Source organism: Pyxicephalus adspersus, chromosome 4, assembly GCF_032062135.1.
Source record: "Pyxicephalus adspersus chromosome 4, UCB_Pads_2.0, whole genome shotgun sequence".
In the NCBI taxonomy this organism is placed as follows: Eukaryota; Metazoa; Chordata; class Amphibia; order Anura; family Pyxicephalidae; genus Pyxicephalus; species Pyxicephalus adspersus.
This window is the reverse complement of record NC_092861.1, coordinates 64,170,528-64,188,257: the sequence shown is the minus strand read 5'-3', so window position 1 is coordinate 64,188,257 and position 17,730 is coordinate 64,170,528. Positions and strand designations below refer to the sequence as shown.

Here is a 17,730-nt window from a genome sequence, read left to right as displayed (position 1 = left end):
TACCATAGATTTTGTTAAATTTAGGCAATCCCATTTTTTAAGAAAATGTGACCCAACCTTTTGCATGTTGTAAGCAGGTTCTGCAAGACAAGGCAATTATCAGTTTGCCCCATCTAGAGACAAGTCACATCTTCCTTTACTATTTTTTTAGTGTGGCCATGCAATAAATTTAAACTATTAATGACTGACTAGCTAAGCCTTCTTTTTTTTTACATTCCCAGAGTACAGATCTGCCAGTAACCTGCAGCTGCTGCTAATGTCCCCTTTTCCTCATCCTTTTCTGCAAATCCCTTCATAGCCTTGATTAGGAGAGCGTAGGAAAGGAGGAAAGCAGGACACATGTGAGGGAAGAATTTGTCTAGGGGCAGATAGATGACTTTCTCCAAATCCATCTGGCAGCACTGCCCCATTGCATAAAAAAAACCCAAACCGCCCCCCTTGGTGAGTGTGTGGCCTTTTATTTATCCAGTCATCATTATTTTTATTATAAAGCTATTTCATCCCTCCACCAGCATGTGTAACAGAATATTTACCTGTCTCTGGACAGCATCCGTGGTACACATGTTCACAGATGTACAGTATAAACAGTATGAACAGGGACACTACATATTTTTCACATACTGGGTTTCACATGACACTATTCAGTCATAGGACAAGAGGTGGCCAATCTCATGTTATCTTAAGTCGGGCAAGTTGATGGGCACTAACCCACTAGCTATCTTTTGTCTGGGAACTATGTGCCTTGCATGGCAGTGTGCTGAACCTGGTATGGCTGTGGTTAATCATTAAGTACCCTGGCTACTTAAGACAATCATATTGACTGATTGACTGATATGTGACACCCCCATACATGGGACTCAACAATACCCATGCTGCAGAGGCTGCACCAGAAGTGACATGCCATCAGTTAGTATTTGTGTGATTATAGTACAAGAAACGGCTCTAGGGAGCTGGAGTTCATCTTATCTCATCAATGGCACATCATTAAGAAACCCCGCATCATTTGGGATGGGAAAAATGTTGAGCTAAGATGACCAGGGATCAGAGATACAATCCCATTGTTGCTTCTGCTACAGAAAACACAAAGTAATGTCATAGACACAGAAAGCATAACAGCGGGAGGAAAAGGAGGAATTATCGCTTTCCTAGGGCCAACAGAGATATTTACCCTGGCCCCCAATGCCCTAGGCTATAGGCAACAAGTGGCCAAGGAGACATAAGAGAAGAAAAAGAAGCAGAATATAGGCCAGATGACTGCAGGCCCAACAAAGAAAAAATTGAGACTAGCCACCAACAGCTTCTGCCACCTCTCCTGACCTATTCCAGTGTTCTAGTACTGGAAAGGAGTCCCACATTTCCTTGTTGAATCTCAGCTAACACATTTCTGATATGAGCTGTGTAAAGCTGTGCTGTGCTTTAAAGTTTGTGACCTACCTTGGCACTCTAGTTCTGTAAATTTACTGTGCAATGTACTGTACTTCACCTTCCAAATTTCAGCTGCAGGATAAATTCTGCTTTGTGTTCAGTTTGAGACTATTCCCATACCCTGCCACTGTAAAGGTGCCACAAAAAGTTTTCGCAGCAGAACAATTTTTAATGTTTGAAGCAGCGTACATCCTAATGTTTATTTCAAGATAAAAACTGCTTGGCCTCTCCTGCTTATACTGTATTACAGCCTAAACAAACTGCATGCAAATTACAGAGTAATAGAAACATATTTATGGGCATTCTCTCAGTTAATATACGGTCCTTAATATTTCATAATAAGGCATAAAGATGTCTTGCTTGTTTACTGTCCAACCAAAGACCAGTATTTTTGGCTGTTGTCTCTACACTATACTTCAAGATAAAACCTACTTCATTTCTTCTTATACAGTGGCCTAACCTCACTGCTTGCATACTGTCCGGCCACTGTACAGAGATAAAATCTGCCTTGTATATCTTTATTTGCTGGCTCTTCTAGTGCTCATGTACTCTCCTGACACTGGCCAATTTCACCAAACATTTCTGGAATAATTAGAGATTAGAAAGCGCACAAACTTAAGCTGCGTACACACCTGCAATTTTTCTCGTTGGAAAGGATCTTTCACGATCCTTTCCAACGAGAAAAGACTGCACGATGCATGAACGATGCTGTACATACAGCACCGTTCATGCTCTATGGAGAGGGGAGGGGGAGAGCGACGGAGCGGCACCCTGCTGCGCGCTCTCCCCTTCCCTTTCATTAGGATCGGTCGTCGTCCATCGTCCATGGATCCGCCAGGACGGTCGTCGGACGATGGACGACGACCGACTGTACACACGGCAGATTTTCGCCCGATAATTGGCCGATACCGATTATCGGGCGAGAAAAATTTGCCGTGTGTACGCAGCTTTAATCATGAAACTGTTGTGCCATTGGCCAATTTTTTCAAAATTGAGGGCTTTAGCTTTAAAAAGCTTTTAAAGTTTTCTATAGTTTTTTACATCTGTTGTGCCTGCTACTTCCACTATACAATTCACGCCTATTACCACCTAATAAAAATGTGTCACTAATAAAAAAAATTCTGATAAGGTTGCTGTATTTAACCCATGATGAATGTAAAAGTAAAAAAAAAATAAAGTATGGATCCACTAAAGTGATGCAGGAATCCATAAAAATTGTGCTTTTGTGTAATAAAGCATTCATAAAGTCCCCCCTTCCATAGAATAATGGTATTATTACTGTTTAGATAATCAAACCTGGGTGTATTTGCTCATTCCTATCTGTCATTAGAACAGTAATTTCCACAGTAATTTTATTAATTTTCTAGTCAACCCGGCACAATTGTTTTATTACCTGATGATCGTTCCTGTTGATGTTTTTATTTACATTTTTTTTAACATTGTGCCAATACTGTTCATTCTTAAACAAAAAGAAAACACAACAGTGTTGTCTTCCCATAGACAGTGTACAACTTGATTGATGTGACATTTTAATGGACTTTATTTAAAAACAAATTCAAGGCAATCTCAAGGAATTTTTAAGCTGTTAGAGCAATATTTTTAATAGCTTGTTGTCAATACTAATGTGAGTTTGATGTTCAGAAAATGTATATTAGTATTGATAAAGACAAAACAGAAACTTTGCATTATTGAACAGTGACAGCATTTCAAAGATCGTAACAGTTGCCTTTAAAATTCACCCCTGATGCCAGATTAGTCTTTGATTGACTTTGTGAAATGTAAAAAGTGCAGTTGATTGATGTGTTTATTTTCTGTAAATGCAAACACACCAGGATTCCCAGTTATATTTACGCATGATGGGTAATCTGTTATTTAGTATTGACTCATTAGCATTATCAGCTATATCTTGTCATTACTTATGATGGATTTCCAATGTGTGACAATGTGATTAAGATTTCACTACTCTTGGAGACATAAATGTTTATATATAATAAAAAAATAATAATCATCGCATGTTCTTCTAACCTATCCACCAAATAGTTGTGAGGGTTTGTGGTGGGCCATTCCCAAAAAGGGTATAATAATGTTAAAATAACAAAACTACTTGCATCAAAAGGGGCTTCTAGATTTCAACATGGCTCCCGCTATAAACCTCCACAACCATTTTGGGGACAGCTTGTGGGGAAGAGGTCCAGTCACTTATGGGACCCCTAACTTTTAAGGGAAGAAATGGAGATGATGTAGCCAGCAGATGGGCCACACACTAACTTCTGCCTTCTTTTCTGGGCACATAGGTTCCATTTCTGTTGTAGAGTCTGATTCGGATAATGGAGAGGACCCCATAGACTGTATAGTTCTTAATTTTGGTAACGATAAGTTACATGTACAGCATTAAAGCATTTCCTAGGTATGTTATTTCAAGGGTTTTTTTACTAAGCCACAGGTGTCACACTCAAGGGGTTTCCCTGAGTTCGAATTTGTGAATCAAAAGATTTGACAGATTTGCTCAACTGTACACTGGGCTTGTGGACCACTTTTTGATGATTTTACCTGAAACAATAATTTTCAAATATTCATGTTTTGCATAGTCATATGAAACAGCATGTCATACAATGTATATTTACTCATATCTGATGTTACAATGTGTGCTTGAGCACTCTTGATGCTTTCTGTATGCCATTAAAGTTCATATTGCCAAAAAATATCTGGCAACGTGTTGTCAAATAGACCCTTTGATAATTGCAAACATTCTCTTTGGCTGCAGCCAGTATTTTATAGCTGTCCCTTAACACAAAAAAAGAGTTAAAGGTGTTGTTCTTGGGCCCGTCCTCAAAAATTGGCCTGCAGCCCTTAAGCTCCTCATGGTTTCTATTTAGGAGTTGTCATCACCACCTTTAGTTTTGAAACTTGGCAATCATGCGCTCTATAAAAGAAAAACATCTGGGTCTTCTATGTCTTAAGGCAAATAAAAGAATCTTACAGTAAGAATTGTATTCTGATTGATTGGAGTATGCCTTTTAAGCAAATCTGTTGTTTTCTTTAGTGATATAGCTGAATTAGACTTGAAGAACCTTTCAATCAGCAGGGTGTTCAAGAAACCATGTTAGCATCAGCAAACTGTTAAAGCTGTGTTTTAACAAATATACCTAAAATACCAACTTTGTTCATTTAGAATAACTCCTTCAAAAGTCACCAATTCCAATTCCAGCTGTCGTTTTAAAGCTGAACAATAGAAAAAGAAATCCTTTGGCCAATTGCTAGGTAACTGTTTTGTAGTTTCTAAATGTAAGCCACTATGCATTATTAATTATTCAGCACAAAGTAGACACAGTAGTTGTTTTGCAAATAGAGCTGCATGTGTAGAAAACATTTAAAAAAGGAAACATAATTTAAAGTTATATAATTTGGTAATAGTAACTTGCTGACAGCCATTCATTTAATGCAGGCAAATATTTTAAAGATGCAATATATATATTGTATGAGTTTATTTTTGAGGGGAGTAAGCTATTTCAATTAGTGAACACCGTCTGCATAGTCCTCACTATATATACTTTTTCAGTTTGGCTGGCTGGGAATTTCCTTTCAATTCATGACAAAATCAGCATAGGTTATTACATATTTAAAACCATAAACCTAATATGTTGTTTTGACACTGTCTAACGATAAAACTACATTAGAACATTGTAAAATGATTTTATTTAGTTTTAAAATCCCTGCAAACTGGTTTCTAGACAAAGGGAAGCAATCCATTGATCTAATTAGCAAATTAGCAAATTGATTTGACTGCAAGACAAAACCTGCAAGTTTAAGATTTGAAACAGCTTTGTAGTTTTAGACATTTTTTACATTTTTGGCTGCTCTGGATAGTCATGGTGAAAAAGATATGGAAAAGCAAACAGAACAACAGAAATGTGGGTAGCTTGTGTAGTAAGCACTGGCAGAATACTACAGTTACAATTTTGGGATCTTAAAGTGTACCTGAACTAAGGATATCCCTTAGTTGTATGATTTGCTCTGCAGTAGTATACATAGCTTTACTTTGGTATTTAATATTATTACATTAATATTACACAGTATTTATATAGCACCATCATATTACGCAGCACTATACAATGTCCATAGTCTTGTCACTAACTGCCATCAAAGGAGCTCACAATCTAATGTCCCAACTATAGTCATATGTCGTTAATGTAGTCTAAGGTCAATTTAGGGGGAAGCCAATTAACTTAACTGCACGTTTTTGGGATGTCGGAGGAAACTGGAGTACCCGGAGGAAACCACGAAGATACGGGAAGAACTCCACGCAGATAGAATCCTGGCTGAGATTCGAACCTAGGACCTAGCACTGCAAAGGCCAGAGTGCAAACCCCGGAGCCACCTGTAGCTAAATTTATCAGATCATTTCACATTTCATTTCCCACAGAGTTGACTGTGCTGATCCTGCCCTCCGTTCTCCTTTGTAAATATATAGGCATCATATTGACAAAAAATTAGGGATGTCTGGGGGACCTCTGGAAACTAGTTCCGAATTAAAAAAAACATGTCTTTTCTCAATAAATCAATGTTAAAGTATAGCAGGAATGGAATAGCCATGTTTTTTATGCCAACTAATACAAAGGCCCTGAACATAGTAATATCACCAAAATTGCTGAAAGAAGGGACAGGGAACTGTGAGAAGAGTTTTAACTATAGCTGTCAAAACACATTTTTGTAGCATGCAAGAGTTTATTAGCATTAGAATTGTTAGCATCCCAGTGCTTAACAGTAGTCATTTGTCTTATTCAAATTCATTTTAGTTGTGATAATTCAATTTTTTTACTTGAACCTTAAAAGTTGGATTTGGACCACAATTTTATTCTGGTTGAAATGTCTACTCACTGATGTCCCTATTACATACAATTACAATTTTTTCTTTTGTAAAGGATTTCTTATTCCATAGTGACCTGGTGTACACAGTGATACAGTATCACATTATCAAATAATTATTGCAAATTAACACTGTTATATTTGCTATGTGTCATGGGAAGCGAAATAATCGTGCAACTAATATGTCATTTCAAATTTTAGACTTTCACACTGCCAGAAAATTGTAAATAGTACTTTCTATTTTTCTTAAAAACATTGTACCTAATTAAATGGTTCTACCTGTCTTTACAAAACTCTAAACTGATCATTTATATATGTAATACAGTAATGGTATGAACAATTGTAACACTATTGTAAGCATTGCCAAACTATTGGTTAACAAAAACAGTTTACTATTCATGTTTAAAAATGTATCACATTCACCTAAAAATCCTAAAAGACTTTACACTTTCTAAAATCACCACCACAGGTATTTACACTATATTGCAAATTGTATATGATCATCATACAGGTGTCCAACTACAAACGTTTGTATGTTTTAAAATCTTTGCAGTCGGCACACAACTCTAAAATAGTCATTTAGTACCATTCATTGTACCTTTTATGGTGTTGTATAGATTTTGTAGATTATAAAACATTACTAAGACGGGCATTTCAAATACACAATTTTGTGTTTTAAAAGCATTTTGTGCAGCTAAACGTTTTTGTTGTGTTATTTTGTTACATTCCTTGCTTCCATTGCAAAGCGTGACTGATATATTTAAAAATATTTTGATATAACTGGAACAGAAAGTTAAATGTATAAAAAAGTGGGTTAACTGTTATACTTTATTCACCCTAATAAAATATTAGGGTTCACACTGTTGTGGAGCACAATGTCCTAAATCAAATAAATACCAACATTGTTTCATATAGTATGATAAAAATGATTAAACTCATTAATGTGTCATTGGGAACATCCTAAACCAATTTAAATGACTAAACACCTGAATAAACAAGTTGTATTACTGTTTTATGTATTAAAGTGGTTCACTTCCAAGGTATGGTATTTGGCTTGAAACCTAATTTCTCTTTTTACAGCAATAAGGCTGCCAGAAGGAGGAAGTCTGAGCTGAATTAATACATTTGTTACAGTGGAAGTAGAATGAAAACTGCTTTAACCACAAATCAAACTGCCTCCTTCATTTATGGCAGTGATAACCTTTTTTTCTGAGAAATACAGACTCTGGCATGGTGCCATTGTACATTTTATTTTAAAGCAAAACTTGGAAGGTTGTTTGTTTAAGGCTTACATCTATGATTACTTGTTGATCTGAGCTCTGCTAGGATTTTGTGTAATATCTCTTCACATTTGGGATGCAGATGCCCACTAATAAACCTTGAAGCTTTTTTCCATTGTATCACAATACTAATGTCTATCCAAAATATTGAACACTTTTTTTCAGCCTTATTTTAAATAAGGCATCATAGCATGAAGCAAGGTGTACCAATTGCAGTGGTGCATACTGTGTGGTATAAAATAAAATGAGCTGGCCTTCTGTATATAGCATAAACAGAAGTAATATACTTAAAGGATATGTAATTTATTGCACAGCATGAAGAGTGTATTATTCTGGAGTATATAACATACAGCTTGAGTGCTAAATTAACAGAAGAAAAGCTCCCTGCATTGTTGGTTAGTAGAAAACTTACTAAGAATAGACGGTCACTGTTCTTTTTTCAGTGGCTGCACAGCAGCTTACAATCAAATATTCCCTTATTATTTAAAATCACCATAATTTGCCATAGTAAAAATAGTTTTCCTAATTTTATTTTTTCACCATTCAGTCAACAGGGATACTTTTGATAATAGTATAAAATAATATAATTATATAAATAATATCTCCTATTCAGAATGTGTTGCAAAGATCACAGCCAAAACTTCTTGGATCTCTCAGCTGTTGCACATATTACAAGCACATTCAAATGGGTGGAGTGTGCTGTAAGACTTGCCCCGTGCTTTTTGATATAAGTTATATACATTTTTTTATATAAAGTCTGTTGGTGCTTTATTTGAATGTGTGGACTGTGCATTTTTATGGATGTACAACTGGACAAAGCTGGTGAGTTGGAGGAATGGAGAAAGTGGAAAGTATGGATGCAAGCTTATCCTCTAGCAGCAGTCTTCACTGCACTTTGCATACAATATAGTAACATGCAAGGGATTACTAGACCAAAGGTTTCTTTATTATTTTTTGATCTCAAAATTAATTTTTTTTGTAATGGTCTATCATCCAGAATAGGTGTGTGGGGATTTTTGCAGTTAACAAAAAACTCAGGCAGGTCATGAAATTTTGCAATTTATTTTTGCTATAACCATTTTTTTAGCAATTTATTTGGCCACTTTATGGGCTGTGTAGTTATGTGTTCCTTGTTTTTTTAGGCCGGAGTGTCAATGTTAAATCAGTAGGCCTTGTCGGAAGACATGGACCTCAGTCAAAGCAGCCTTTTCTAGTAGCTTTCTTCAAAGCAAGCGAAGTTTTGCTGCGTTCAGTTAGGGCTGCAAATACAGGAAAAAGGAAAAAGCAGGACAAAAACAAATCTACATCACAGCAAGATGCATCAAAAATGCACAGCATTACAGGTATGAAACAGAAAAGGAACTGAAATGTTTGTTAAGCAAGTCTGGACTGGGAAAATGACATTTTTTGTATTTAACTGAACACCAGTTGGAAGTAATGGGACTGAAAGTATTTTTATGCATTTGGGTAACAAAAAGAATACAAGTTGTTTTCAACACCTGTATATTAATGTTAGTAATCCAAAAAAAGTTTGGTCATACATAAGTGGGGTTGGGAGTAGTTTGTGTGCCAAGGATGATTTGTTGTGGAGAAGTCAACCTCTTTTTTTTTTACTAAATAATAAAAGTAAAAAACATAAGAGTAAATTATTCAGGACAGACTTGACACTGGGAACAGAAGGGTAAGGCCTTTATAACAGAGCTAGGGCCACAACGGTTTAATGGTGTATATGGATGTGAGGTCCTGCAGAACCCTAGGGTTCCTCCAAAGGTTGTCGAGAGTTATTTAACATTGAGCAATTTGTGCCCCTCGGGACAGTTTAACTGACAACAATGATCTTTTTGGCTCTCTTTAATGGTGACATTCTTCTCACTGATAACCACGCTAATGTTCTTTGAGCTGTGGATATAGTATTTATAGCTGGGCTTCCGTAAGACCTGAAAGTTGTTTAGAAAGGTTTAAAATGTCAAAAAAGGCTGCACCAGAGAATAGACAATAGTATAAAAAGTCTTTACCTCATTCTTTAAATGTTCTGGAGATAATCAAATAATTTTGGTTGTATTGATAACATGTCCTTCACTGTTCACTATGTTATCCCCCTACTAAACCCCTATACCAGTGCAAGGCAGCAGGACAAAATATCAGTCAGGTAGGTTCAATTTATGTGCTTAAGGAGTCACAGATACCATGGTCCACAGAAAATAGTGTTAGCTAGTACTTTTTTCTGAGAGAAATGCAGGATCCTATATTGCTCTATTACTAGTCACTGACCTAGAAGAATTTACGCAGATGAGGAAAGTCATAGATAATATGAAGTCCTTGTCTGCATTCTAGTTTTAGGTCACTGACTCAGCAATGAAACCAGAGACATTCAGAGTACTACTATAAACAGGACGTCAACAATGAAAAGCTCTGGATTTTTCTCATGACAGATTTACATTTAAATCTTTATGTATATTTGGAATGTTAGGGTTAGTAAATTATGTGAGGCAATGGACGTCATTGTGAAATTGACAAAGTGACGGTAGTAAGATGGAGGTGTTAAAATTGGTAAGCTGATCTACCAAAATTGCTCTCTTCCCTGGGGAGGCATAGTAGTCAATTAAGGGAGGCATTGTATCCCAATGTCATTCCAAGATTCAGGCTCTGACCTTTCATATAAATCACTTTTAAACCTAAATATACCTTAGTAGGATCAAAAAATGTGGAACTCTCGAGCATGATAAATAACAGCTATATAAATGGATTAAGTAGGATTTAGTAGTTATACTAGTATATGATTTGCATTTATAAATGACAAATATCTTGCCCTAACTGTATGTTATCTGGCTGTGTTTGCCTACAGATTACAACACCAGTGAGCAGAAGCAGGCCTGTAAAAAACATGAGCTTTACGTCAGTTTTCGTGACCTGGGATGGCAGGTAAGAATTTAATGTATTTGCGTGTATTAGGTTGAATAACTTCTTGCAAAAGTACATTAAACCATGTAAATATTATCCTTTAATTAAATATTGCTGTTTCATTGGATATGGCTATGCAATTTAAAATAGATAAGGAAACATGGCCTTCAGATTAGTCACAGTATTGCTAACATATTATAAGTAAGAAAAATATACCAAGGAATGTAGGCTGAAACAGTGCTGAGATAGCAGTTTTTAAATCTGATAATTGTGTTTTATTCTAGGACTGGATAATAGCTCCAGAGGGATATGCAGCCTTTTATTGTGATGGAGAATGTTCTTTCCCACTAAATGCACATATGAATGCCACTAATCATGCCATAGTACAGACTCTGGTGAGTAATTTAAAGTGATGCAAGTGTACTTATACTAGATTCTTAAACCTATTTCTCTCTGTAAACTTGCAGCTCTTCCAACTCACTCACTGGCTCTAGATTGTCTAAATCACACAAGTGGTTTCTCCATTTGATTCTTATTTAGTAGAAATAATGCAGCACACAAAATTAAGGTTTTCATAACTTCAGTTATGTTTTTTTGGGGCTATAAAATGCTGATGTCTGTGGTGCTGTGATACCAATGGAACCGTGGTTTTTCTATAATGTATTTATATAATAATTATCATCCAATAGTTTGGAGGTGGTGATGTTATCGGTGTATTTGAATATTGAGTTGACACATATTAAAAATGTTATCCATGGTCACCTAAGGTTGTGATAGGGATGAGTGAACCTAGGAATAAAGTACCCACACCATGATATTTAAAACCAGATACAAGTTTATTCCAATGTACAGATTAGATGAAAGATACAATTCAGATGCTTCACTAAGGTTTTTGAAAATTAAACAGCATATGTATAGTAAATGTATTATTTGGTACATAAACAGTGTTGTGGGTAAGCACAATATCAATCAGCAATTGGTTCTGGAAGAAAACTTTTTGCAACCAACAATAAAACATCTGATTACACTGGATTAGAATCCAAATCCACATAATTTCTTTATATCTATAAAGAAATTCTAGGGACCATGTCTGGGGTAGAGGGAGTTCTTCATAAAACCATAAAAAAGCCTAGTAAACCACTGAATTTTCTAGTTTTAGACTTTTCTAGCTGTGAATCAGTTTGTTATTTTTGTACCTATCCCTTTGGTTTTTAAGGAGACTCTAAATAACAAAATGGATTCCGGACAGTTGTATTTTGTTAATAACTCCTTTAAAAACTACTAAAATATAAATAATTATAAGTAAAATACTTTTGCATGTTTTAGTTAATTTTTCTCTTTTAATAAAGCATATTCAGTGCAGAAGATAAATCTTTTTTTTATTCTCCATCCTAATGCATTGATATAATTCTCATATTCATAAATGCTTTCATACAAGACTTTCACAATTTTCAAATCAATTGCTTGTGATTATTGGATAAAACTTGTATGAATCATGTGTGAGAAAATTATAAATAGACCCCTGTATGTCTAAAGATATTTTTTGTATTTTATGCATGAATGGAAAAATAAACAGTAACATAATAATATTCTTTTTTCAACAGGTCCATTTGATGTTTCCTGAACATGTCCCTAAACCATGTTGTGCACCTACAAAATTAAATGCCATATCTGTGCTTTACTTTGATGACAGCTCCAATGTTATTTTAAAAAAATATAGAAATATGGTTGTCAGGTCTTGTGGATGTCATTAAAATGAAATATAGGTTTAACTATAGAATTACATCATAACATACAATGAACTGATTAGGAAATAAAACATATTTCAAATATACATCTCAGTATACATTTAAATGTACAGTGTTATGTATATATTAGAATTTTGTAATTTATTTTTTCAGTAATGCTGTAATAAGACAATGTACCCATGTGACAAATTTTTATAAACACATTGATTTCAACATCGCATTTTAATTTAAATCATTCCGGATTAACCATCTATTAACCAGAAAAACCTTGTAATTATTTAATAACTGCAAAATGTGGAGAATTACCAATGCCCATGCAACTTTCCATGTAGTATTTATTTAGAAGATAACACAAGATGTTAAGCTATTTTAATTAGCAATAGCTTTTATTTTGCTCATCAACAATTAAATTGTCATGGTGTAGGAAGTAGAAATACTGACTCAAAAATAAAAGCTGACTCAATAAAACTGGAGAAAAGAAAAGGAAAACAGCATTGGAAATGTTGCTTCATTTCCCTATTTTAGCAGTGTCAAGCAGTTTCTTTTTTGCAATTTGAATGAATCAGCCACACAGTTTTTTTGTTATATTACAGTCATTCAAATTCTTTGTCAATAATTTTTTAGTAATTACCTTTTTTTTTACATTCAATAAAGTTTATTTGAACTTATATAAAAATATCATTTTGGGTGAAATCTGTGAATGTTTCGCCTATTTTAACCTATTGTATAATATTGATTGTGTGTAGCATTGTGTATTGCCTATTTTGTCATCATCACAATCATTTCTAGCATCAAATCAATTAGGACTTAAGGGTATATATATAAACCAGTAGTGTGTAATTTGGGAAACATTCACTGCAGATGAATGTTTAACTGTAATCAATACATGCACCAGGAAGATTCACCAGATTTAAAGTGTAAAAGTTGCATTAACAGCTTTATAAATTTACCCTTTGAATATAAGCACTCTGTAGTTACAATTTGAATCAGGTAAAGAAAAAACTCCAATAACTAAATCACAACATGTTTTTAGTAACATCTCACTATACAGAAATACTTTCTAATAATGTCTTAAAATCATTTTAAAACCAAACACAACCTCCTGGCTTAGATATTTGGATTAACAGTACATATATGAAGACACATTCGGTCTGGTCAGGTCATGTATCAGAATGGGGATGTTTAAAACACAAACACAAGTAGTTTTCTGTATATGCATGTGTTTATGTGAATGTGTTATAAGAACAATCCTCAACAATTTCAATAATGAAAAGGTCAAGGCTTGGCTTGTGTACAGTGTATTAATTGCCATTATTGGTGTTTTAAAGATTATTACACAATATACAATTATTTATTACTTAATTTAAAATTTTTGTTTCTAAGACAAACTAGACAAACAGACATCAATTGTATAAACAATAGGGCATGCTTTTACTAAAAAAAACGTTATCACTAGCTGAATTCTTCAACTCTTTCCACTGTGCAACAAGTTATCTGCAGGTGGTTGTCAGAAGCACAATACATTCAAAAGTATTTTCAATAAGATGTTTCTATGGGGACAGGCATAGAAACCAGAGTTCAATGCTCTTGCCCAACTTTCGTAGAAGAATGCTATGTTAGATGACTCCATGGCCCTGATTTATTAAAGCCCCCCAAATCTGCAGAGGATACACTTTGATCAGTGAAGCTGGGTAATACAGCAAACCTGGAATGGATTCCTAAACGTTATTAGCTATTTGTTAGCAATTGTTTTCCTTTAGCCAGATCTATTACAGGTTTGCTGGGTCACCCAGCTTCACTGATGAAGGTGTATTGTTACCAGCCTTGGGACCTTTAAAAAATCAGGGCCTATATAGTGATAAAATATATATTGCCCATACAGCTACCACCTAATATTATCATTATCAGTTTTTATACTGTGACATTATCTTCCATGGCCCTGTACAATAAAAGATACACAGTACAGACATAAACAATGACAGAGAGATACAGATAAAGAACAGTTGGACATCTAAGATTTAAAAAAGTCATTTACACACCAGATGTACACAAAATAGGGGAAGGAAAGAGAAAAATATATGTTTGCATATATCTGTTGAGAAGTTCACTGAACAATTTGTTTTATTTCAGTCTTGAAATTTGCACATCAGTTTCAATAATCACAGTGCAACTGGTAATACGATTTACACTAACTACAGAAAGTGATAATTTTCTAAATGACCTTTACAAATTATCAAATTATTCTATTAGCTAAGGGCCCAAGAAACTGGTCCTGTTGTAATTTGGCTGGCTGCATGTCAAACCAAACTACCCATGAATTTTGTTAATCTGCTCTTAAACTCCTACTCACTTTCCTAATTCATGTGAAATTGATATAGCTTTTAAAGATGTGATGAACAAATTGATTTTTAAATAACGTAATCTAGCAATCAGTACAGAAATATTCAGTAAAATTAGAAATTTCTCTGGGGTTAAAAATTATTGTTTCCGATTTAATCAATTAAATAGATCCCAAAACTTTTCATTAAAATGCCAATTTCTGACAGGTTGGGTTAAACCATGCATTTGAAAACCAAGAGGCAAACTACACCATGGGCAATGAGATTTGCAGCTGAATCTCGGCCAGGACACTATCTTCATGGAGTTGGCAGGTTCTCCCTGTGTCTGTGTACATTGATGACATATGACTATAGTAGGGACATTAGATTGTGAGCTCCTTTGAGGGACAGTTGGTGACACAACTATGGACTTTGTACAGCGCTGCGTAATATGATGGCGCTATATAAATACTGTGTAATAATAATAATAAAATCCACAGATCACAACCACTAAGGCCAAAAGTGACATGTTGTTTATGCAAAATGTACCACGATTTGCCACAGCTGCAGCCATGTGCAGCCACATGCTAAAAATGAGCCCAACCACTCCCATTGGCAGTGGCACACAGCTGTGGTTCACTGCTTTTCTAAAATGGCCCTAACTGTTTAATAAGTTATTCAGTACCAATGTGCAACATAATTAGCGTGAATGCAAAACAGTTAAAAGGAACCTGTTAGTGAAGACAACTGAAAGTTGCCATTTCTGAAGACCCTTCACATCTCTGAAACAAGAATTTTCAAAGACAGTTTCTATATGTAGGACAGTTTATGCTGTAAGTATGAATCACCCTGGCCTTTTTTCATTTATATGTCTTGAAATAGTTAACCATGGTTTTGGTTTACTTCTTCATAGGATTAAAACATCCTTTTCAACCACTACACAGTAATAGCATACATAGCTTTAAACATTTATGTGACCCATGAGTAATATTATGAAGGATTAATTCTCTAGCAGACACTCCTATTTTTGGAGAATTTTAAAAGACTATCTTATAAAACAAAAGATTGATAAGTAATGCTTCATTAAAAAGAATTGTTGCTGGATATTCTTGGACACTGGCCATTTCTGCATGAAACTGTGATAAAATGACTTATGTATGATAACAAACATCTGGTTGTATTAACGAGATTGGAGAGGGTTTATTGCACTGCTAGATCTTAAGAATGTATTTGATTATGCTGATTTGCAAGAGGGAATAGATATAGCAAGCAGAATAGGAATCTATATGATAAACTTTGCTATTCTTACTGAATACCTTATACAAAAAAAAAGGAATTAAAATAGAATTATAGTCACACTTTAAAATCCTCTATATGATGTAGACTGCCCATTCAAGTAACTACAGCCCATCTATATTTATAAGTTTCACTAGTTTTGTTAATCCTACTAGCAGAACAATAGGAATATATATATATTTTTTTTTTGGTATTACTTTGCTGCTTTCTGTAGTGCACCCTTTATAACATTTAAGTGACTAGCTATGCCTAGCTCTGCCCACTGTTCCATAGTATACTAAATTGTGGTTAACACTTTGAATATCTTGTAGCATGATGTATGTGCAGGTTTGACCACACGATTACCAGTTTTTAAGTCCCCCCCAGCTCCCTCCCTATCTCTATTGTTGACTTTTCCTTCTTCAATATGCTTCCAAACTATTTGAGCCCTTTGTCTACAAAAAAAAAACAAAAAACATCTGAACTCCAACTCCCTACTTGACCCACTTCAATCTGGCTTTTGACCACTGAAATGGCTCTTACATAGCCAATGACCTCTTCAAAGTCATAAGGCACTGTTCTTTCTCCTCTTTCATCTAGATCTTTTCTCCACTTTTGACAGTGTTGAGCACTCTCTTCTACTCTGGATTTTAAACTCCACTGATATTAGTGATACTGCTCTCTCTTGGTTTGTTTTCTATATATCTGCCTGCTTCTTTCAAGTTTCTTTATTGGTAAATATTCCTCTCTCATTCTCATTCCTGTTGGTTCCTTGGACTGGCTCTCTTTTTTTCTGTATATCTTCTTACTTGGCAAACTCATATGCTTTTTTGGCTTACAATAACTTCTGTGTGCTACATGTCTCTCTCTTTCCTGGATAAAGTTTCATGCTGCGTGTCAGGCATCTCATCATAGACAGCAGATAGGTTTCAAAAAACTTAACCTACATAAAACAGGTCTAACCATCCCACCCCCACCTTTACTTTCAGAATTTTTCCTGAAACCTTTCTGGTTTTTGATAACATAGTATGCTGTTTTGGGGTCACCTTCTTCCTTTCCTTTATTCCTTACATCTACAACATCTGTAGGTTCTGTCACTTCCACTTGCGCAATTTATCCAAAGCCCCTTCCCCAGAGGACACCAAACTACTGGTACATACTTTCATCATCTATTTCCTGGGCCACTGCATCACTATTTATTCTGTTATTCCATTAACCAGACTCTTCGTGCTATCATGAATGCTGCAGCTAAACCTATCTATCCTCCTCACGTCTATCCTATCTATCCTTCTCATCTGCTGCCTCTCCTTGCAAATCTAAAGACCAAACCTAAGAATCCACAAAAAAATCACATTCAAAATACTAGTTATTTTTTTCCTTTTAACTTACTCCACAGCTTCGTTTGCATTGAGAATAGAAATGATTAAGTGTAAGGCAGCATTATCAATTGGGGTGACTTAGGGTGGTCTGCATTCTAATGAGGCCAATCCTTAAATTTCCACTGTTCCTCATAAGGTAAATGGAAGCAATATGTCAATTCAGAATACCTGACTTGAGTTTACAGTATGTTGGTTTTTGGCACCATAACTGAAATTTCTGATTGGACTGATGTGCAGGAAATAGATTACACATAAACCTAACATTTGTAACCTTTATTTGTAAATGCTGTTTTAGCAAAGTAAATGTCATTCAGTTAAGGTTTACATCTACTTTACCTATCTTTGCTCTGCAGGCTGCATCTCTGGAATTACTGGACAGGGATTTATTTGAATGTATTGCCAACTTCCAGTCTAAAAGCTTTATTCCCATAATACTGCCTAATTATCTTCTGTTCTGAAGCTCATTACACTTTTTCATTTATTTGTGAATGCTACTGAAGCTTCTTTTGGAAAAAAACAATTTGCATATCACATCCAA

General features: G+C 35.0%; 1 protein-coding gene across 1 annotated transcript in view; it reads left to right on the top strand.

Moving 5' to 3' along the window:
* Nucleotides 1-12,896, top strand: part of BMP5 (bone morphogenetic protein 5) — a 68,872-nt gene extending 55,976 nt beyond the window's left edge. Inside the window, exons 4-7 of the mRNA XM_072408460.1 lie at nt 8,714-8,914; nt 10,417-10,493; nt 10,757-10,867; nt 12,077-12,896. Coding sequence (XP_072264561.1) covers nt 8,714-8,914; nt 10,417-10,493; nt 10,757-10,867; nt 12,077-12,226 — 539 coding nt within the window. The 3' untranslated portion in view covers nt 12,227-12,896. The remainder of the gene's footprint in view (nt 1-8,713; nt 8,915-10,416; nt 10,494-10,756; nt 10,868-12,076) is intronic.
* The last annotated feature ends 4,834 nt before the right edge of the window (nt 12,897-17,730 follow it).